Source organism: Cyclopterus lumpus, chromosome 24, assembly GCF_009769545.1.
Source record: "Cyclopterus lumpus isolate fCycLum1 chromosome 24, fCycLum1.pri, whole genome shotgun sequence".
NCBI classification, from domain to species: Eukaryota; Metazoa; Chordata; class Actinopteri; order Perciformes; family Cyclopteridae; genus Cyclopterus; species Cyclopterus lumpus.
The window spans coordinates 7297580-7320649 of record NC_046989.1 but is presented as its reverse complement, the minus strand read 5'-3'; the positions used below and the strand labels follow the sequence as shown (position 1 = coordinate 7320649).

General features: G+C 40.5%; 1 protein-coding gene across 1 annotated transcript; it reads right to left on the bottom strand.

Moving 5' to 3' along the window:
• Positions 1 to 740: 740 nt before the first annotated feature.
• Positions 741 to 19795, bottom strand: fndc4a (fibronectin type III domain containing 4a). Its single transcript, XM_034527915.1, has 6 exons — positions 19273 to 19795; positions 12476 to 12591; positions 10491 to 10695; positions 5627 to 5716; positions 3993 to 4126; positions 741 to 2038 (listed from the first exon to the last, which is right to left on the bottom strand). Exons 1-6 carry the CDS (start codon positions 19346 to 19348, stop codon positions 1997 to 1999), a joined length of 663 nt encoding a protein of 220 aa, XP_034383806.1. The 5' UTR covers positions 19349 to 19795; the 3' UTR covers positions 741 to 1996.
• Between the last annotated feature and the right edge of the window lie 3275 nt (positions 19796 to 23070).

Below are 23070 nucleotides of genomic sequence, written 5' to 3'. Positions count from 1 at the left end.
ATCCATTGCTTCTCCAGGTGAAGTACTTAATATTGCTGCACATTGGGACTGAGTACAATAATTCAAGTATGGACTGGAATGCAAACTTTATATATTTATAAATCCATTTATTTAGATGCAGCATATACTTGGATCTCTGAATCCCTTCGAACTGAAGCTTATCTCAGCCGTAACAACATCCCATAAATCACCTCAACAACTAATGGAAAGAAGTCTGCGGCAATAAAGTTTAGGTGGGGAATAAAAGCGACGTTTACAGCATTACCTATTAATCCCCAGGAGGCTGCAATTACTTTCTATTTTAGGATGAGCTGTATTATTAGGTACGTGTAATTGCATGTTTGATTAGGAACGTTCTAGTTTAAAGGCCAGGTGAAATGGCTTATTTAAATTGGTACTGCAGCACAAAGCCTCGTCTCGTAACTTCCCCTTCATTGTGTGGATAAATTTAGCAATTGTCAGGATTTAATGTGTCACTTCTCTGCATTTCTTTCCCTCAGAATAAAAGGAGTGATGATAGTTTTATTACCAAAATTTATCGGTACCACTTTGAAGTATTACCTACGTTAAAAACGCTTTTTTGTGACTACTTGGCCAGCATTCTGTCCACGAAGTGCAATTTTCTACAGTACTGTAAGTTTCAGGTCAGCATATAATGCACCAAATGCATCTTTGTGACAGTGTGTGTGTGAAAGTGCTTTTTGTGCGCAGTGGAAATGAGTTATACACAGAAACTCCATTACATTAGCTGCAACTTCATGATGGGTATAGTTCTACAGAAGGTTTATTTTACACTTCCAGAAATACAATTGTCAGGGAATGTGCAAGATGTGATATTAAACGCTGGATGATAAAAGACAATGCCCCGTTCTAAAAGCAGGCCGAATGGACGAAAACATAAACAGCTTCTTCACAGCACTGCAATCATGTTTTATTTCTCCATTTTTTGGCATCTAACTTAGAATGCACATCTATTGCTATTCTACAGGCAAAGGACCTGCATGCAACTTTATTAAATGAATGTTTAATGTACAGACGTGTTTGTATTTTATGAACTATGAAAAAATACAATGTTATCCAGAAAATGGCACTTTAAGACTATCATTAAACATTAAAACATGTCGTTGGGGCGGGTTTTACAAATGAAGACATTAATTTGCTTTCTCCCCACGGGAGTCATATAATATAGACATTCGTGATGAAGTAATATATTAACACTATTTGGAAAAAGAAACATGTTTTGATTATTTCGAGCTTGAGTTGCCTATATAACAGGTGAACGTGGTGTCTGATTGCACATGCCAATGTAAAAAATACACTTTGAATTTAAAGTCACGAAGACCGGCATCCCAGAGACGATTGCGTGTTTTTGAAAGTCATCGATGTTACGTTACATTTCATGTTAACTGCACCATGGGTTAACATTAGTTTATGTACTATCAACCTGCAGGAATAGGTTTCTGTTAGCTACTACACTGTAGTGTAGTGTGTGTTAGGGTATGTAGTGTGTGTGTGTGTGTGTGTGTATATTAGGGTATGTAGTGTGTGTGTGTGTGTGTATATTAGGGTATGTAGTGTGTGTGTGTGTGTGTGTGTATATTAGGGTATGTAGTGTGTGTGTGTGTGTATATTAGGGTATGTAGTGTGTGTGTGTGTGTATATTAGGGTATGTGGTGTGTGTGTGTGTGTGTATATTAGGGTATGTAGTGTGTGTGTGTGTGTGTGTGTATATTAGGGTATGTGGTGTGTGTGTGTGTGTGTGTGTGTGTATTAGGGTATGTAGTGTGTGTTGGGTCATGTGGATCGGTGTGTACCCTGCACTTTAGAGTTTTCCTACAAATGCTATGTACATGCATGTATGTCTTTTGCAAAGACAGCCTCACCGACGATGACCCACAGAAACAAACACATTCTTTCCAGCTTTCTTCCTCGTCAGCGAGAAAGGCGTTAAATGCATTGATGATAGAAGAGAGGACAGAGTGTGGCGTCCTTCTTCTTAAACTTCGATGATGTTGATAGACGGCACGGAAGGATGAAACTGCAACCGAGAAGATAAGTACAAATCATAATTACTCTTTTACTTTCTCCTTCACAGTAAAGACATACTTTTTGGATGAATTGAAGAACATTGGAAATTTAAACTACTTTTTTGTATTCAAATTCATCACGTTTAAAGATATAGAGCATATGTGTATCTCTTAGCTACATATGTCATCTAAATATTAACGCTTATTAACCGTTATGTTCACATACTCTTTCTCCACCTACCTACACTCTTATTTGGAGTGTAATTTAGTTGTCAGAAAAGTGTCAAAATGAACAATAAACAAAGTTAAAGATGAGTTTGACTAATTTGACAGCAATTTTTATTTTTAAAATGTTCTATAGTTACTGCGATAATTTTGTTATTGTGAATTATTTTTGCCTAGATAATATTGAAAGGAAAATCTAATATCGTGACACCTTATTATTGTTTTTTTTCATGAATATATTTATTCAAATGACCCCGATCTGCCTCCCTGCGTCCCCTCTGCCGCAGACTGAACACCTTCAGGACGTTTGCTGAGTCGTGTACACTATTGACTGATACGAGAGAGAGTTTCTGAAGTCCTCACCAGAACTTCTCTGACAGAAGCTTTGCATCAAACTCCGGCCACCGAATGAAGAAGAAGAGATAAGCCAACACAATGAGGAACCCCACAATGACTGTCAGCTAACTTAGATTTAAACTCAACATGTTGCACCATTAAATTCCAGCCAGAGGTCAACACTCGCAATGCAAATGACCTTGATTATCGATCAGCTCCGGCCTCATTACTGAGCTGTGACTGCAGCAGATAACAGTGAGCAGATAGCGGTGCACATACTGTGGTTTGGAGATTACTGTGATTACATCTGTAGTAAATATCCTGTTTTCCAATTAGGGTGCTGTTTTGAATTCTAGATGTATTTCTTTCCCGGGAGGATTATTATTTGAAGAGGAAGGTTGCATTTTATAGAATTACAACAGTATATATAAGAGTTTTTCTTCTTTGAAATGGATTAAAGGAATTGCAATACAGTATAAAAGGTTAAGCTTAACAAATATGGTTGCGATGTGTTTATGTACAGTAACGGTAAATTCAAGGATTAAACTAAAGTAAGGTGAAGTTTCAATCGTTAATTTTATTGATCACTCTACAAATGATATACCATAAAGTAATAGAACAGATGTATGTCACTGAAGGAAATTAGAAATATATTTTGTATTGCTACCTGTGAAAACAATAACCATTTATTGTCCTTGGTTTGTTCCTTTAATAGGAAAACCTCTTTCCTAATGAATCATACACACGTATTCTCCGCATGCAAATCGCATTTGTTAATCAAATGTCAGTTCATGTTTTGCATTTTAATCCAGGCAACAGCTTGCTGCTGGCTGTTAATCTATTTTATGTGAGAATGTGTTGACGAGTAAAGCACAAGAGAGATGGTTCTCGTAGAAGTATGTGTGGACCTGCTACAGCTTCACAGGGCGATATTGTTGTTATTGATCAAGCATCATCTCCCAATAAATCCACCATTAATCATGGCATAGTTGAGCTCTTTGTCTTCCAGCCTGTACAGTAGAACCAAATGTTTCCTACAAAACTACAGTAATCATGTTAATGCCTACATTTGCATCTGTAAAGTGCCAAAGAGGTGGGCACTCGACAGCAGTGGGAGTCCGCTGAGCACAAATATTGCATGACATTAATGTTATTCACTGGAAGAAATTGTTTCTGCAGAAAGGTGCACAACACGGAAGACATTTTGACATTTCTCAGTCAAAAGAAAAGGAATTCCTTAGACGCAAAATAAAAAGTAAAATAAAAATAAAACCATTAACCCCATCGAGCTGCTTGAGTTTCAGGGTCGAGGTGTTTGTGTGTGCTGGCTCGCTGTCACTCAGAGTGTGTTTACGTACACAGTAGCTTGAAAGAGCCTTTATGTGGCTCTCTTTTCAGGCTCACCTTGCTCCTCAGCAGCCCTTCACTGTGGTGCTCCGGAGTGCTCCTTTCTGACGACGGCTTAGCCTTCTCCTTATTGTTGCTGGAGTCGTTATCCTTGATGATGTCATACTGCCGGCAGAACAGGGCAATAACGGCTGTGGGGAGATGTGTAACACACACACACACACACACAAATGAGGATGGGAATTCAGTGCTGGGGTGGCAACTGTCACTCACAGACACGTCACCGCTTCTTCTAACTGAGCACGTTGAAAGGCCAAGTTGATAATGGAATGTTGCTCCCTAGGGAGAGTGATGGCGGGGCCTTTATCTGAAAGCTTCTCCGTGGAGTTTGCTTTGCTACAATATGCCAAATGCAGTTGTGCCTCCAGTTTACTGTGTGCTCACAATAAGCTTCCCCGCTTCACCGAGGTTATGGAATTCTATGAGAAGGCTATATCATTATTTATTCAAAAGCTGATATAGGGGTTACTGTAATAAAAACTATGGAGCTGTGAGAAATAAAAGTTATTCTTTTCATTATTTATTCAGGCATCTCGTGAGCACCCTTGCAATATTGCAGCTCCATGTCATTGAGAGACATTCGTGGTAGGCATCTCCACATTTCCACTGGTTTGTTTGGTGGTTATAATACAGCAGCGTTTGTGACGTTTACATTGACGTTTATTGTAATGTTGTTTTAATGAGACACTTTTGTCAAAGTTTCAGCGAAAAACGTCGGCTGCTTTGCCAATTCGGGGATGTTTCATAAGGTCTTCACAACATTTTAAGCACTTCTAGAAACCAACAGAACATTGCTACACAGACACAGTATACAATATAGCAGATGAGATTGCATGGTGTACTTTTTTATTCCTGGACAGGTAACACAAATATAAAAGATAAAAGGACACAAATATAAAAAATAAATTGAATGAGAAAAGGAATTAGCAAATACAAGAATAAATGCAGATGTAAACAACTATCTTTTGTAGATTGTGAATGTTTCAGGGGAAAAAGCTGACTTTAAACTGGACTGGCTGCAAATGAGCGGTCCATGATGAATGCTCCACACGAGGTGTTTTTATTCATGCACTCCCACTCCGCACAGCCTGTTACTCTGGTTACTCTCATTAGTATTATTTAACATCTCACTCTGGTGCTCAAGGTTGGGAAACCCGGCTCCTGGCAGCCTGTCAGATATGCCACTTCTCATTCTCCCTCAACACTTCATTAATCGGCACACACTTCCTCAAAGGAGTAGAAACTCCGACATGGATGGAGAGCTCGGTACTCGGTGCTCAGTAAAGCGTGATGTTGTTTTGACATCGCCACTGCAATTTTTTTTTTAAAAAGCCTGCAAAGGACAAGACACGCAGAGTTGGCAGATTTATTTTCCACTTCACAGGGGTCCTATAGGTTTTGTTCTGGATGACTGTCCATTAATTGTCTTATTGATTGGTGTGTCAATGTATTAGATGCGTACTACGAGATAATAAACAGTGTGAAAGCTCTGTCAGGTGAGCACCATTAGTCTATATCATTCAGGCTGACAATAACATTGCACTTCTGTTATCTTAAGTTATCATATACTGTGTGTGTGTGTGTGTTTTTCCTCTCAATCATTAATTACCACACTCGGTCTGCAAACCTACCTGCCCACATGACCAAGACCACCACAATTATGATCATCTCTCCCATCTGTAGGTGACGGGCCTTGTCCAGACCCTGCACAGTGGGGTCATCTATGAGAGAGCACAGACAGGTACAGTCAACACAGACTCCCTCTAAATGCCACGAGAACATATTGTTCATATGACAACATATGAAATACATTGACATGCAGTCCAGTTGACCACAATCACAAACAAGAATTTAAATAACACCCTGACATGCTGTCAGTAAAGACTGAACATTGCCCTTTGCCAAAGTAGTATTAGTCGCATGGCTCTTTACTGAATTTCCTAATAATGTCAGATCTAAAACCATGTTATGCCATTTCACAAAGAAAATTCCTAAATGTGGTGGGCATTACCACAAATAAGTCCTGCATTAATCCTCCTTTAAGTGGATTTGCTGTGGGCCCATTTCCTCCCTCCAAACTATCTCTTAATATCTCTTCTGTATGGAACTCTTCCAGAGCGCCACTCTTCCCAATTGCCTCTTTTAGTGAATCAAGTTGTCAAGAAACTGGCCCCCGAATGCCAGACTCTCATCTCTCGTCACATGATGGCTATTATGAATTGGGTTTAATGCTGTTGTGTTTTTCTAAGTCCTGGTTGTCGTGTGTATGGGAATGTGAGCGGAGAGAGGGAAGAAGAACATCACAGCTTCAAATTACAGAAACATCCTTGATTTTTATCTGTAAAAAAAAATTGTCAGGCAAGCAGCGCAAGACTCTCACAACTTATCACATATTGTTTTACATGAATTATTTCACTCGACAAACGTTTATCTTTAGGTCAGGACGGAGGATTGATTGATTGTGATCTCCAAAGTTAAAGTCAGACTTAAATGCCCGGTCTGGACTCAAGTGAGCGCAAAGTATGACTGGTGCCTCCGGCGACTTGCTCCCCACTTTATTAATCCCACATCTCTTCTCTCTGTCTGAACCTAACCAACTGAAACATAAAGTATTTCTACATGCATGCGTAGAGAAACCACTGTTGGAGGCTGTTTGAGTAAATCATTTACTCTTTGGGGCGTCTGTATTCTGCAACACTCTCCGACCAAACTTATTGCTCTTGTTTACCATTTGCGATTTGAGATAATGACACTACTTCATGTTGAAAATAAATGCTCATATGAATGCTGATATGCAGTATTTCCTACCACAGAGTGAGTGAACATAATGTCCTGCTGCTGAAATCATACATATTTTTATGTTGTGGCGCCACACTCGGATACGCCGTGTGATTCTAACTGCTGTAACCGAGTGCTGTCGGTTCACCAAAGAGTTTGTTTTGAGATCATTAGTTGGCCTTTCTTCGGCTCTCCCCAAAATCCCCCAGTGTTGTTAGTGGCTGTGAAGTGTGTCGGGAAACCCTGTGACAACACACCAGGGGCGTGCAGTACTGGTGTCACAGAGATGCAAAAACGTGACTTCCTCTGGCATTACGTCTCCCTGCAAGCTGAGCAATTTAACAACGTGATTTAAACTACCGTTGAATACTGTGCAGTCGTATTGTATGTGCATATAAAACAAGAACAACAGATGAGTTGTGAGTATCAGTCAAAGTCAAAAGAATATTCTGCGTGTAACGTACCTGTTGTTTCAGAGCCGTTAATGGGGGAGCCTAGGTGGAGTATCACACAGTAATTGTGTCTATAGGGACGACCTATAGTTAGATTTGACTGCTCAAGGCATCCATCTCTTTCTGAGTGAAACCGTTTGACGGCTCAGTGACAGCGGGCAGCATTTATACCGCCTTTTATTTGAGGTATGTTTTTGTATGCACTCACTGTCGCATCACTGTTCATGCTAATGAATACAGCGTCCGTCCCCCCCCCCCCCCCACCCCACCCCCTTTAATCACAGATCTCCGTCTGTAAGCAAAAGAGAATCCCTTTCAGTATAATTAATCTGACATTGTAACTCGCTTATAAAAGTCCCTTCACTATGCTGGAATCAAACCTCAATGAAATTAATTCTATCTGAGTTCTTCAAAATATGTTTAGCTTGCAAATGTAATACAAAGCCAGTGCTTCAATTAGTGGGATACTAATAAACTGCTGACATACATTGATCTTAAAGAAACCCTGCTCCTCACTTTTGAAGGGCAGTCAAAGCACACACACATATATACTCTGATTAAAAGCTTCCTGTGGAACAAATGAAATTGAAGTAGACATTGGAAAGACATATTGATCCTGGGAAAATAAAAAAAATCACAGTAACATGTGGCATATATCCTGGCAGGAAATAAATCATATGAAAAAGATTGGTTCTGAATCTAGTTCGGCCCAGGTGAACAGTCAGTGGCATAGTGGCACTAATATGTAATCACATTATCAAAGAGAATTGCATTGTGGAAAAAAAGAAGAAGCAACATCGATTCGTGGATATCATAGCGCTATCTCTTGGGAATACCTGTGATATGCCGCACATCGATTTAGTTTCAATCGGAGGCACTTGGCTGTGGCAAAGGATCTCTGGAATGGCTCCGTGTTGGTTTTAGTGTTGCCAACTAGATTAAAAAGACCTTTTAAGGAACAATGGTCAACGGTAAGATGCTGAACAAAAATGCCATACTACATTACGTTTTATGACGAATACATATATTGCTATTATAGGAGGAAGCTTTGAAAACATCCTTTCAGAAAGTGGAAAAGGCTCTTTAAGAAACAAATGACATTTTCATAAAACAAAGGAAATTCGTTTTCAGGGGTTGGGAATCAATATTTTGGCTCAAAAAAGGGTTTTCAAACACGGATGGAGGAGAATTTAATTTGTGTAATTGAAAGCTTTGCTTTAGAACATGTCTCTACCTCTGAGGTTAGTTATGTGTGGCTGATCTACTTACTGCACTTTACTTCTTTATGTTATTTTACTGACTGCACTAGTGGGGTCAATTCACATCATTAATCAGGTTTCTTTTGCAGACAGCATCCGAGTCCAAGTTTACGACGACACAGTGTCATGAAGAGAGAAGTTGAGTACCAAACTTGACAAGAGGCACGTAAATAAAATGTGATTAGACTTTTAAACTGGGGCATTAGATTTATGGAAAGCTGACACTGATTGTTTATACTCTTACAAAAACAAAAACACCTACAAATAAAGCACTTGGATAACTCGGTCACATCCTCATTAATGTTGCACATTGAATCTTTTCCAAGAGTCTTGGCAATGACCATTAGTCAAAAACGTCACTGTGCAACATTAATCAGGATTTGATTCATGTTGATGGTTAGATAGGTTTCTGAAGTCCATTGATTTTCAATTTCAAATATAAGTACAGAAACATTTCCAGCATAATGTCAGAGTCTGTATTAACTTAATGGACCCTGTACAGACCTGTTTCTAGACCAACGTCAAATGTAAGCTGCCATTATTGTTGATGTATTTGGCCCATCCCATAATCATGGAGAATATATCCAAAGAAATGTAAACTTTTCCCAACTGCTGACAATATAAAGCAAAGAGCCTTTTTCTCACCCTTTCCTCGTCTGCGTTGTTAGAAAATTAACCTATTCTTTATTGGTGATGGTCATATTTCCCCAAGCCCATGAGCATGGAGACTGAATCCAAAGTACTTCAGAGTGGATCCGGATCCTGTTGCAGAAATTCAGAGGAGCTTGCCTGCAGCCGTGCTTGAAGAGTGTGTCAATAATGAATGGGTTTTTGGAGGAAATAAACCTGCATAAAGCCCCCTCAGAGAGACGCCGCGAGAGGCTTCAGGTTACTTGCCCTCGCCTTTACTCTACCTTTTATTATTAATGTGAAAGCATTCAACAGCCAGAGGAAGCTTTAGAGCAACAGCAGAACTGCATCTGTAATCGGCTGCTCCTGTCTGTGCCTTGGGGGGGAGAAGAGGCCCACGGCTGCACCGTGCGCTGTAGAACGAACAGCAAAGCGTCGCCTTCCATAACACAGTGAGATGCAACACTGTGAACGGATGCTGCGGTGACCAGTTTGTGACCTCGTCCATTATACAGCATTTTGACAAACTTCATAGCATCTAGTTGACTTGAGGTGAGACTTGAAACAAAAAACTAACAAACTAAAACAATATCTGGCAGTTAAATTGCCATTTTGTAGACACTAAAAAATATTTTATCCTACTAAGAAGTATTGTCGGTGTATCTAAAGCCTATCTTTGCCATGGAACTATACATTATCATTATGAAAACTATTAAAAACACATAACAGAACCACACCACTGCACTCGGTCAAATATGTATTTCTTCATTCAAATAAAAATGTTAGTTGCACTTTTGATATGATAAATGTTACTCTGTGCAGCCTTCGTTTTTGGTCACGCTAGCTGCATATCTCACGATATCCAAACAAATATATCTCAGCAGCTACGGATCTCCATGAATCTGGCTACCGACATTCATGGTCTCCAGTGGATGAATCCTCATAGCCTTGGTTATCTCTTGACTTTTCATACACGTCGCGCCATCATCGTTTTCATTTGCTCAATATTTTTGGCAACATGTGACATTCATGCCGTTTTGCGTTTAGTGCAAATTACCAAATAGATGGAGCACCCAGTAAATATCACCGACTGAACATTAGCGTGTTATAATTGTCGTTGGTAGCATGCTGACTTAGCATGTAGCTTAAAGAGTACCATGACAAGGGGCTATAAACTGCATCTCTGACTGCACAACAATTGTTGGTTTTAGTGTTGTCAAAGGACTAGATAAAATCATTAAAAGTGTATTAGATTAGTAGTATTTGAGGAAACAGGAATAACGCTTTATTTTTGTCCTTGATCACACACGGAGACCATTTCTTTCAATTGAACTTCGCCAGGTGATTTTCATTCCCTGCATCTCAGAGCAGCTCACCTTGATTGGAGCTGTTGGAGGGGAAGAGGTCTGTCTTCTTGAGGGTGCGAAAATGGACCTTCTTGCTGGCTTGGCTTTCCCCATAGAGGCCGATCGACTGCACCTGTATGATGTAGTCTGTCTCCTCCTCGAGGTCCCAAAGGACACAAGAGCGGCTGGTGGTGTTGACTTCACGGATGAATCGCTGCGTGTGTCCTTCCTGTCTCTGGGGATCAGATAATAATAATCGATACATTGGTCAATGGTGTGATTGCCCTGCAATGTGTCCCTAAGGAAAGGGTCTCGTAGTATAAATTAAATCTTTATAGCATTAAACAAAAAGCTAATAACGATTATGTAGCCTACCTATTTTTGGGCCGTGCTAATGTTAGACAGAGGTGACCAACCAGAAAATATTCAAGGTGTTGGAGAGCAACATGCTGGGTACTTTATCACATTAACAGTTGCCAATTTTGTCTCACCATATGGAGTCTTGACTGTGGAGTCAATATTTTTATTAATTTAGACTGCAAGTGCCTTGAACCACAAACATTCAGAGCCTCAGACTTTGTCTTTGATCGTTATTGGAGCAATAAAGACCCAAAGCTTTGAAAGTTATCCCTCCTGCTTGCATGCAGAGCTCCTCTCTATGTGAGCCCTCACTCTTATCTGCACTTTAAGTGGCTTTGGGCCAGATGTCTGTGTTTTATGGCGCTGTTTGACTGAAAGATCTGATAAAAACAACTTGTTATTCTCCGTGAACATTGAATCATGTCATTCGTAAACCGCCATACCAAACGTGTTCAGATTCAGCTGCATATCGTGACGAACAGCCGTTGAGGTGTCGTAAATAGTCCATCAGTCGCACCGAGTTAATAGCAGAGTTAAATGGCTGCATGATGATGACTGTTTTGAGTTGCATAAACGTATGGCACCATATGCCATTTAACCATTCAGGATTAGCATTTATTGAAATCGTTTTAGCCTCCAAAAAAATCAAAGCCTTTTGGCAGCTTCACATAGTCCAGCTGCACCTCTTGTTTTCTCTTGACAATTTGTTTTATTCTGATTTGGGGCTTGAAGGCAATATTCAGTCAACCTTGCAGCATGCTAAGCAAAGCTTTGAAGGCTTCCAAAGATTATGCATCCAGACAAAAACATGAATTCTTTATTCTCCCCGGAACTTGTGTGTACAGTACTCAGTATGTTGGACAAACTCAAGATACGAAGCGTTTGCTGAACACACAAAAACCCTCTACGGACTTCAATCCGTGAATATTTTATCTTTTCAAAAAATTGTCGTTCCAAACCATTTGATCCCAACGTGTTCGACGGGCCATCGCAACCGTGTGACACGGTAGAAAATGGATCATACCGGCTTCGTGGTGCGACAACATTTCAACAGGACATGACGAATCGATGCCAAACCATAAAGGGCAAAAGCCAAAAATAAAACAAATGCACTTTTCTGTAACACTTTGTATGATTCCCATGTCTATAATACATTATAACTACACTATACTTAATGCTTGGAGCACTGTATAATTATAATTTATAAGCACTCATTAATATTCATAATACTTTCAGAATACCCATTGCACTTCTTAGGTCAAGTATAATTATACATCATAATTGTTGGCAACTCACTGACTGTATTTTTGCAAGGATCATTGTGTATTATAACTTTCATAGTTGATATACATTATAATCTTTCTATAATGCATGAAGTACACATTTATTGTACAATATTTAGAATCTAAAAATATTTTTTTACTTCACATAAAACAAACAGTGAATATATGAGTAACTTATAATCACATTATAATGCATTATAACAGTAATTAAAATGACCCTTCCATAAAAAGTATTTTGATACTTGACCTTATATGTCATAATATACTGCTTTATAACGTGTTATGATTATTGCTATTAATGTTTAGAACTTGTATTATACTGCGCTATAAGAAGATTATAATGCATTTAATACATGGGGGGGGGGGACTTACCTGTTGCGAGATTGAGAAACCAATTATTATATCTCCCTCTGGAACCTCCCAGGAAACCGTTGCCGAGTCAGCGCGCAGGTGCATGACCGACACATTGACGGGAGCCGGTGGCCGGTCTGAAGGAACGGAAACAGAAATAGACAGGTCTGTTAATCCACCCGCTACATATTAAATCATCCAAGCCATATGTGTCCACACTGCACCTGGAAAGTCTCAACTATTGTGTTGGCACTCTGAGCTCACCACATGGTGTCTCTTTTTAATTAAAAGTGAAGTATTAAAACGTATGTTCTCATGTTTGTAGATGAATTAGGAAACAGGAAAATGCAGCAGCACTCTGGCAAACCAGGCTGGTTGTGTAATCTTCAATAAACTGGAGGGACTCAATGCGATCAAGGACGAATTTCACTCAGGTGCATTCCTGTTATTCCTTTCGTCTCCAGATACCACTGTCAATGTTTTATGACCCTCAGACCGATAAACCACCTCAGGGGCTTTGTGCAGCAGCGTCACTGTTATTACTTTCTTATCCGATGCTACTGGATTCTAGCTAGCTCTCACATTTAAACAAACAGACATTCATACTGTCATAAAACTGTTTTCTAAGGCCAATAAAACATATTTTTTTAATTAGAACTCTTTGGAAATAGGCCAATAACATGTATTTTTAAGGAAAGGCCAGCCATTGATAACAACACATTACTGTCTCAACTCCTCTGACCAAACAATTAGATTACAAATGAGTATATTAACGGTAACAACTCAGTTATCTAGTCACTGCATGTTTAAATAAACTGCATGCGTGCATGTTATTGTGAACCTGCACAAATAGTAGAAAACCCCATAGTAACAAAAGACATGTACACCAGATATGTAAACATGTTTCATGTTTTTCCTCGTCGTCTCTTAACAGCCCGACCACACAGCAACCACAGTCTCTATTTCAGGTCCAGCTCCCTCCTCCTTCACCCCGTCACTTTGCAGCCATCTATCATGATTTGGATGTCGGTGGAAGCGTTGATTGCAAAATGGGACAAAAGCCCGAGAAGCAAAAGGGCAGGAGAAACGGATTGCGACAGATCTAATAGAGAGCATTGTACAGCTTCAGTCTCCAAGCAATCGCTCGGGGGAAGATGGGATTGGCCGGGTAGATTGGGACCTAGAGGCCATACCCAGGGAATGTGTTAATGGACTTCACGTGTTGTTGCAAAAAGCAACTGAAGCGATGTTGAGACGGTCAAGTGTTTGCAAATATCTTGAGCTATTATGTGAACAATAATGACAAGAATAATAGTTTCCTATGGGGATGCATCAGAGGACACAATAAATACTAAAACACCTAAATGCTTTTCCTAATGAGATGTAACATTATCACAGCTGCTCATCGATGGTACGATTTTTAGTCACAGCTTTCTCTTGCAATTCACGACATACAAGTGTTACTTCACAGTTGTCCAGTCAACGTGTAACCGCTTCCATCAAACCCATGTAGCGTGGGCGTAACAACCCGTATCACAGTTATCTTCAGATGACAGCGAAAGGCATCTGCTCTACACAATATGTCGTCCAAAAAGTGCACTTGAGAAAGAAAGACGAAACACCAGATGATGAAACTGAGAGCCATTTCAAATGATTTGCCATTTTCTAGCTCCCTCTTACATCCCACTGTTCTTATCTACCAATGTCTCCCCTTTTATCTCTCCCTCGCTCTCTCTTGCCCTTCTTGCACTTGTGTCTGTTTTTATCTCGGAAAAACAATCAATGATGGCCTGTGTCTTGGGTGCAAAAGGTGACATTGAGGAATATCGTAAGACCCTCCGGTCGGACGAGGTTATCGTTCTTCCTGCCTCGGCCCTTGTGGCATTAGGAACCACAGGAGGGGGTCAAGGTCAAACACAGGCATGAAGCCCAGTTCCTGGTGCTCATGACACACTCAAAGATTGGTTTGAGAATGGGAGTGAATGAGATGAACAAAAGGCCAGACTATAGCTTAGCCTGCAGTAGGGAGGACAAGAGGAAATTAATTTTCTAACTGTCGAGAGAGTGGGGGGAGAAGAGGGGTTGGCTGATGGTATCAAGAGGTTAAGAGGTCACCTCTGTCTCATTTTGTCCATTTAATGAGAAGGGTATTTATGGAGCTGGTAGTAATGTGTGTGATAGACGTACAGAAGGTTAAGAGGGAAAGTCACGTATATTATATATTGTCCTTGATCTTTGGAGAGCTATGAGAATGAGTCATACATGTATTTACAATAAAGGCTTCTTTGTCCTTGTTTCCAAAGTATTTCATATGTTGTACCATGAACGTGTGAAGATCATGCCAATGATCTTATAATTGAATCCGTTGTCCGTACATTTACATCACAACATGCTGTCACAATAACTTGCTGAAATCTAAAAAAGATAATCAATAAATCCCCGCTCAGTATTTGCATATGGCTTTGACTCACCAGGATTAGATTTGTGTCTTCATATCTCATTTCAAAATGCCCACGATGGACAGCATTGCATTTCTAAAAGCCACACAGAAGCTTATTTTTTTATTTTTGCAACTGCATTACTAAAAATAACAAGGCTATTTATTGGATAAAGTCCGACACCTCGACGGGTACACAATATGAAGCTTACATTGCCGACGTGCACGTGTCTTGGAGTGCACACACTTCAGAATCAGGTGTAACGTTTATCTAAGACACGACACATTCATTTCTCCTGAAGCCTGTTGTCTTTTCGGTAATGGGGGTGACAGACAGCCACGCATGGGCAAACATTAAGCAGCCAGTGACCATGATGCATTGTCAGCAGCTCATTTACTGGTGATGGAGGAAGTGACGCTTCAGTTGAGGCAGACCATGAATCATCACTAATATATAAGTGCCTCCTTCATATAAGATGCCATTGCAGGCAGTTGAGTAGGACAAGTATATTTTTTAACTGGGTGAAGCGACTTTTTGCACTGTACAATCTTAACATTTATAAGATGAAGTCAACTAATACTAGCATTGTTGTATTCATTCATTTTATTTGTTAGATGCGCAGAAAAAATGAAAAGAGCAGAAAACATGGTGACGTGATTTTCTGATGTAAATATTTGTATTGATGTGAAGTCCAATAGTCCGATCCTCTTCCCCGTGTTCCCTTCCAGCTTGTTTGATGTTCCCTTCTGCAGTGACGAGTGTCACCGTGGGAAATTCAATATGTGTTACGTGTCCCGAGTAAGCCCCACTTCACACTGCGTTATGTAAAAGCTGAGATCAAACAGCAATAGGTCACAACAGCCGAGGCGTGCGTCTGTGCAAACAAATGGTAAGACCCTCTTTGGGTGTGGGCGCAGTGCCAGGATGAATCGTAGCGTAAAGCCAGAGCCCGACGCCGCAGCGAGATAGTGAAAGTGCCGGTTGAATCTCTGAATGGCTGACGAGCCTCGTGGAAAAAGAGCCCATTTCGATCAGTTAGAGTGAGCTATCTCATATTTTGCCCTCTATATTTGCTTGCGAAGCACAATTGCTCAATATATCCTGATTTACAGTACACATGATTAGTTTATTGGTTGCTTATACTGTATATGCACCGGATTTTTTATGGTCAAACAATACAATGTTTTGATTCATCCCAATAAGGGATAACAACCTGTGCAGCTTTTGATCAAACGCCACCTTGGATTACCATGACGCATTGATGAAACAGAAAAAAGATTTGATGCGAGTAGACAAATGGATTCACCGGGAACTAAATTTGACAGATGACATGTCATCCCCTTAATTTCGCCTGAAGAAAAGCAATACGGTGGAAATGCAGGGCCGATGCAAAAAGCAATAAATCTGCCTATTTGTGTTTTATTCATGCATGTCTGCTTTGCTACTTCTTCATTTTACAAACAATACCAATGACAGAAATTAGTGCTCGGCTCATTATTTCACAATTAGTGTTCCAAATGAGTAATCGCACACTAAACTCAAAAGTGCCTAATTAATATTGCTTCAAACACTTGCGGACTGTGATATTGATCAGATTTCAGTCTCAATTAGCTCTGAGCTGGTGGCAGGTTGAAGAGCTGTAATCCTTTTCTAAACTGTATAATGCCTCAGTCCATTGAGAGATAATATGTTCACCGGCATCTTATACATAAAGGCAATACCTCATAACAAGTATCGTGAATTTTGATGTGTTGTCCAGTGAATCTTCAAACGGCTTCATTTGGATGTGTTTCAGTCTAAATGTTCTCTGCCCAGCAGGAGGTTGTTACACAGCTCCTCGCCGGCCCAAGTGCTGCACATTGTCTGGTAGCAGAGCTCTTAAGCAATGTTGTGCTGGTTGTATCACACCCTCGGCGCTCTCTGGCCCCATATTACCTTATTTAAGATCATTTTCCTTGTTTCATCTCGAACTCCTTTCCCTTCTGAGATCCTGCCTTTCTTTCACATATCTATTCGTGTGGGCGGAGTGACTTCATGTGATCTGTGAATAAACATCTTACTGTACTTCACTACTATCTATCTAGTGCAGCAACCGCAGTATGAAGTAGCTTCTGAGATAGATAGATAAAGATGGATGGATTTGTCCAGCCAGTCGTAGCAAAGGCCGATGCTTTTTCTTACATTTCAGAGGCTCTCTACAGTCGAGGCGCTGACTATCCCTCCCTTTGGGTACACTCTGATTTCTTTCTCACTCACTCAAAGGCTGCGAAACGGCAACAAGACGGGACCAGGTGCCAGTCTAAGGTTAATGTAATCACTGGCCAAAGCCCAATGCTTTCCAGCAGCAACATTCCTTCATGCCAAAACTGTAACGACTAGCATGCAGTAGCATATTTCATTTTATTGTCTATAGTGGTATATTCACTGGTTCTACGAGACACCAACAAGTGTTTAGGGTTGAACTAAATCCATTTTTCCCCCACACACTATGGTCTGTATTTTCTGCTTGTGTGTAAAAGGGTCTTCTATGTGACCGCAGATGCACTGATGACAACGTCAGCAAACGTCGGCTCTCGCGCTGATGGATTCCGCTCTAATGCAGAACGTCTATTTGTCAAGAATGTGTCACGAGGTATAGGAAGAGCAGATTGCCAATTTCAAGAATGATATGAGCCCGGCCATCCAAATGAATCCAATAACTTCTAAGTCACGTGTGTCGTGTGCCTGAAGCTCATGGTTGTTTGGGATTTATTTTCGAGCATTCTCGTTTTCAGACTGTGTGAGTGTAAATATTGTTTCCCGCATGCAAATATTTTTTTTGACAGGTTTGAAAAAACAATAACCTTTGTGTGGGTTTACACTGTTTTTCTTGGGCAGATTGCATCACGCTAGAATTGTTCTCTACATATTGGAAGCTAAATTCTGACATAAATGCATGATCATCTGGAGCAAATGTCATGTTGAAAAGCATCTTATTTAAGCAAATTCCACTTATTGAATTTGAAAAGAGAGACTTGACTGAAAAGTTACCTTTTCCTGCTCCGTGGAAATTTGAACCAAAAAAGCTTACTATTAATGTCGAGCTGCATCTGAATGTCACTGTGCATATATAGTCTCATAGCATGCATGAAGCTGGCAGTAATGAATACAGCATTTATTTAATTTTCCTTTGAAGCTCTTCGCAACAGCCACATTTATATTGATGAGTGTCACGTTTATTATTTGAAGTGTCTTTTCCTGCTCTTGGCAGCCCCATGCACAAGAACTCCACTGAGATCAGAGATGCCTTCACGTATCACATGTCAGCGCAAAACATGACAAAAGCTCCGGGTATGTGTATCAGACGGTGCACGCGCCCACGGATGCAGTGAAGTACCAGTCTGATTTTCAGTCAGGCGCTATCACATGCAAGACTCGGTTCCCTTGAGAGGCGATGGGGGAAGTGATAGAGGTAGACAGGTTGATAGAAGGACAGAGATACTGGAGATGCACATCATGCAGAAGCAGATAGAGAAACAATAGGAAAGATTCATTCACATTAAGCCTGAAGCTGAGCGGGCAATGGAAAGAAAGATACATTATTATGGGAGTATATGCACTGTTGTAAATGAGACCACCTACAGTTGAATACCCTCTCATATTTGATCTCACTGAAGACGGTGTTTGTTTTGCAAATAGTTTTTCGATGGTTCATCATGATAGAAAAGTGAATACCCATATATGTCGGTCACCTCCGAGAGCTTTTACATATTTTTACATTATTCAGTGGTGCCGTGATTTAAGAATGACATATTATTTCTTTATTCAAGCACGATTGAGTGCAAACTGCCAAGGTTACTCTCAGTTATCATATAGCTAAATGTAAAACGTACAGGGTATTTTAAAATAGACATGAAAGTAAAGGTATAACAGCCCATCTTGAACCGAAACATGATTATAATCCCCTTTTATGCATGTGTTTCTGGATGAGTGATAGTAGGTGATATGTCTTGTTTGATGTTTATGAAAGAAAGGTGGAATTAAGTGCATCACTGAGTGCAAACTGCCAAGGTCTCAGTTATCGTATAGCTAAATGTAAAATATACTGCGTATTTTAAAATAGACATGAAAGTCAAGGTATAACAGCCCATCTTGAACCTAAACATGATTATAATCCCCTTTTATGCATGTGTTCCTGGATGAGTGATAGTAGGTGATATGTCTTGTTTGATGTTTATGAAAGAAAGGTGGAATTAAGTGCATCACTGGGTGGTTAAAATCCTACAAAAAGCCTCGTTCGACCATCAAACACACATTGAGCGTGGCTAATGGCGCATGATACAAGGCTACAAAGTGGACAGTAATTGGGTTGGCTCCTCGGCTAAAGAGGCTCATACTCACTTGCTGCCACCAAGAACACGTCGCTGCCAAAAAGCAACAGGACCACGGAGTTGACCAAAACAAGCAGGCGAGCCATGTCTCCGTGGGTGTCGTTGCTCTTCTTAAGATTATAACGCAGATCTGCTCGAAGGGCAACTAAATAAACATCAGTTCATCTTCATAAGATGTTGATGAATTCCCGGATGAATCGGACTCGAGCTGGTCACTAAACAGATAACCAGTGAAAGTACGCGACAAACGACGTCCTCACACACATGTTGTCGAGTCCGGATTCTTCATTTAGGTTTTTTTTTTTTTTTAAATCCACAAGTCCCTCATCCTGGTGTCCCGAGTTCAATGTGCGGTCTGAACACTGGAGACGTCCATCATCCCCGCGGGAGCTCAGGTATATGAACAGGTCGTGGATGAGATGACGCTCACGTGGCTCGTCGGTCCCCTCACGGACCGAGGGGGACGCCGCGCGGCGATCCAGCACCACGGACAGCGCCTGAAGTTGTCAGACTGCCCTCGTGCTCCGCAGCTCAGTGTTTACGTGTTTATTCACTCCTTTTTTTTTCTTCTTCCGGTAACCCCCCCTCCCTAAAGCAGCCCACCAGACCCTCGGGTTTCTAACACTTTGCCTTTCACCTCGAGTGCACGCGCAGCAGCATTCCGTGATTCATGTCCCACGTGTCAGCAGCGTTACAGCAGTGCATGCGCCTTTATCCTGGAATACATGCTGCTCTAATAATGTTCCACTTGCGACACCCGAAGATAATATGTATCCCAACAAGGTGACGTGTTCATATATTTGAGTGTGTTCGTGTTGTGTGGAATGACAGTGACATTTGAGGGACCCAGAGTGTTTATGGCTACCAGAAAAGACCATTAAACATTCAATAAATAGTGCATGATGAACTTGTGGTGATAAATCTAATGAGCATTAATCTTTTCTATTCAGCCCTATTTCCGCCTGTGTTCTGTATACAACCCCAGCAGGCAGCAGCTGCCCCCCCACCTCCCCCCCTTCCTGAGACACACCATGTTTGTTATCAATAAGGTGAATCATGTTGATAAGCTGAGTGCATTGTGCACAGGACGAGCGTTTCACATCAGAGTGCTTGTCTATTGGGAATCTGACAGCACACGCAGGTTCCTGCAGTCTTTATTAATAGCACAATGAAGAAGTCATCAAATGTGTTGGAGACTTTTGGGAGAATTGTGAATCGGAAGATATTGGAATCCCATTTTATGACTGTTATAAAAATAAAAAATAAATAAAAGTAAAGTAACCCAGAAGACATGAGTGTTGTTGCCCCTTTCTTTTTTCCATTTACCACTCAAAACCTTTTAATGCACAGTGAAGAAAAGATCGTTTCCCTTTCTGTGTGGCGTTGCCATGGTTTCTATGTGCTCACCAGGGTCCTCTGTGACACAGTTTTGCTTTTAAAAAGCCAGATTTTAGATATTGGAATTACCATGGCAGCTGTCGAGTTGAGTATGATAGAGGTTCAATTGTGAAAACGAGGCTCCAAAACCTTCTATTCACTGTGTGTATTAAGGAAGATTTATCCTCCTTCCAGTTATTTATTGAGTTCCTCTGTAAGACAAAATCCAACGTAATGTTCTTGGTGTAAATGTAATTTTAAAGTTTAGAGGTTTTCAGTTCACTCCCCAAATAAATCCTCTTGCGATCTCTTTTCAGTCCTGTAAGATGTTAGCCATCCTGGGATCCCACATTAGGCAAACATAGAGTAATGTACTAGCCCCACAATCCATCATGAGCCAAAGTGTATGCAAAGTCTGAGCAGCAGTTCTTGTAATACTTTAACCATCAAGTATTAGAGGATGTCAATACTTGATGTAAGTTACTGACAACCTATAAAAAGCTTCTTCTTTTTTTTAAAAACAACTCCATCAGTAAAGAGCATCTACTATATCACTGGGAACAGGCAACAGACAACATATTCATTGTTTAACACAAATCAACATATTGAGCAATGCCAAGAGCAGAAATGGAGGGAGCATCTTTCTGCTTAATATTTCTCTTGATCGAACATAAATCTTGCAGCCATAAGAGAACTTTCTCTGCAGTTGCATCAGAGTCCACTGTAATGAAAAAGCAGTCAGAAGAACGAGCTGCTTAGTCAATAGAATTAAGTGGGAGTTAGAGGTACCTCTTAATATTTCAAGTACAAATATTTCACAATTGATCAAAGTGGTGTAGATGATCATCGGGAATGATTCATAGCAGCAATGAAAGAAACGAGAGAATGTCGGAACGATAACAAAAGCGTCAATCACTCTGGAAAGTGTGCTTTAATCAAGGAATTGTAATGAACGGCTCACAATGGAGCCAAAGCGATCCATACAAGCTGCACTCGAGGCTTATTTATGGTTTTTAGGTTTTGCAGCACAGCAGCTCGAAACACGTCCTGCACTTCAATTCCGCTTCATTCTAATTTTGGGTTGAGCTGTTTGTTTTCGTCATAATTGTTTGACTGCACCAGTGGCCCCTGTTGCTCAGCTTACTGCATTCAGAGAGAGTATTTGTTCATGTTGTGTGTAATTTGGGTAAAACACAGAGTTCTGCTCATTGTATTCAGGCGCTGTGCAAAAACAAGCAGTTTTCTCTCTCTGTGGGGGATCGACCATTTGTGACCGATTATTTGTGTGATACCGTATCAGAGTTACACTCCTATAAACACATACACCATGCAGGGTTTGGAATATTGAAACAGAGCATTTATTTATAATTGTCTGTGTAGTTCTGTATCTGGAAATTAAAGACACTCTGCCCTGCAAGCAGCTGATGTCTCAGGTGCACCAAAGTTTATGCTTGCGTTGTTTTACTTATCATAACTGATGTGTAATCTTTACACTCAGAGTCAGATGTCAGCTGCTTTTGCTTTACATTTTGTTTTTCATAGACAAAGGCGAGCGGTTTGTCGACGTCAATCTCGTTGCTGTCAAGTACTTTAAAAGTAGACATGGTGGAGTTCTATCATGATAGCAGTTTGGGGGTGTACGTCAAGGTGTTGTTACTTACCACTGTTGATTATATAAATTATTTTAACATAGAATGTTTAGTGGTTATGTGTAAACATGTGAACGACACACATCTGGAAGGAATGCGTCGCCTTCCTATTGCAGGCCTGTCCGATTAATCTCAAACATCATGAGAATGATTTCCTGCAGGTGTCTTAAAGAGCTCGTCTTTAATGAATAAATTATGCAAGTAAACGTGCAGGAGACCTTTTGAAAGAGAGAGGTCACCTTCAAACTTCTTCTGGGGGTTTGAACCGTCTTCATCCTTGACCCCCCCCCCCCCCCCCCACCCCACCTGCTTTTACATCACATTTTTATCAGAATTCCCCAGTCATCATTTCATTTAATTTATGTTCTAACAAGATGAAAGGTTAAAAATAGTAAAAGATAACTTCACCTGGCAGGAGGAGAGGCCCAAAATGTTAATTGCTTGGTGTTTAGTGTGCAGTAAAATAACTTTATTAGTAATGAGAACGCAGAAAGATGACAAAGATGTAAGTGACTGCAGACTGAGACTTTTTATAGTTCATTTTGTTCATTCTCCTGATGACTCTCAGGTTGTTACAGAATACGATTTTAATCACTATGCAGGATGGTAAGTGGACTTGTACTTGACCCTTCAGGACTCTATCTAACTATTCTGAAGGATCAATTTGGAGTTAGGTGTCTTGCCTCACACATCCTAATGGACTAGCGGAGCCAGGGATCGAACCACCGATCCTCTGATTGAAGGACAACCCTGCTCTCACACTAATCCACAGTCGCCCCACC

What these genes read in the sequence shown, in the direction of transcription:
- fndc4a (XM_034527915.1), bottom strand. Translation starts at nt 19,348, where the DNA reads ATGGCTCGCCTGCTTGTTTTGGTCAACTCCGTGGTCCTGTTGCTTTTT. An exon ending in CGTGTTCTTGGTGGCAGCAA is followed by an intron (nt 12,592 to 19,272) that starts GTGAGTATGAGC and finishes CCGTTCCTTCAG; the next exon opens with ACCGGCCACCGGCTCCCGTC. An exon ending in GGTCTTGGTCATGTGGGCAG is followed by an intron (nt 4,127 to 5,626) that starts GTAGGTTTGCAG and finishes ATCTCCCCACAG; the next exon opens with CCGTTATTGCCCTGTTCTGC.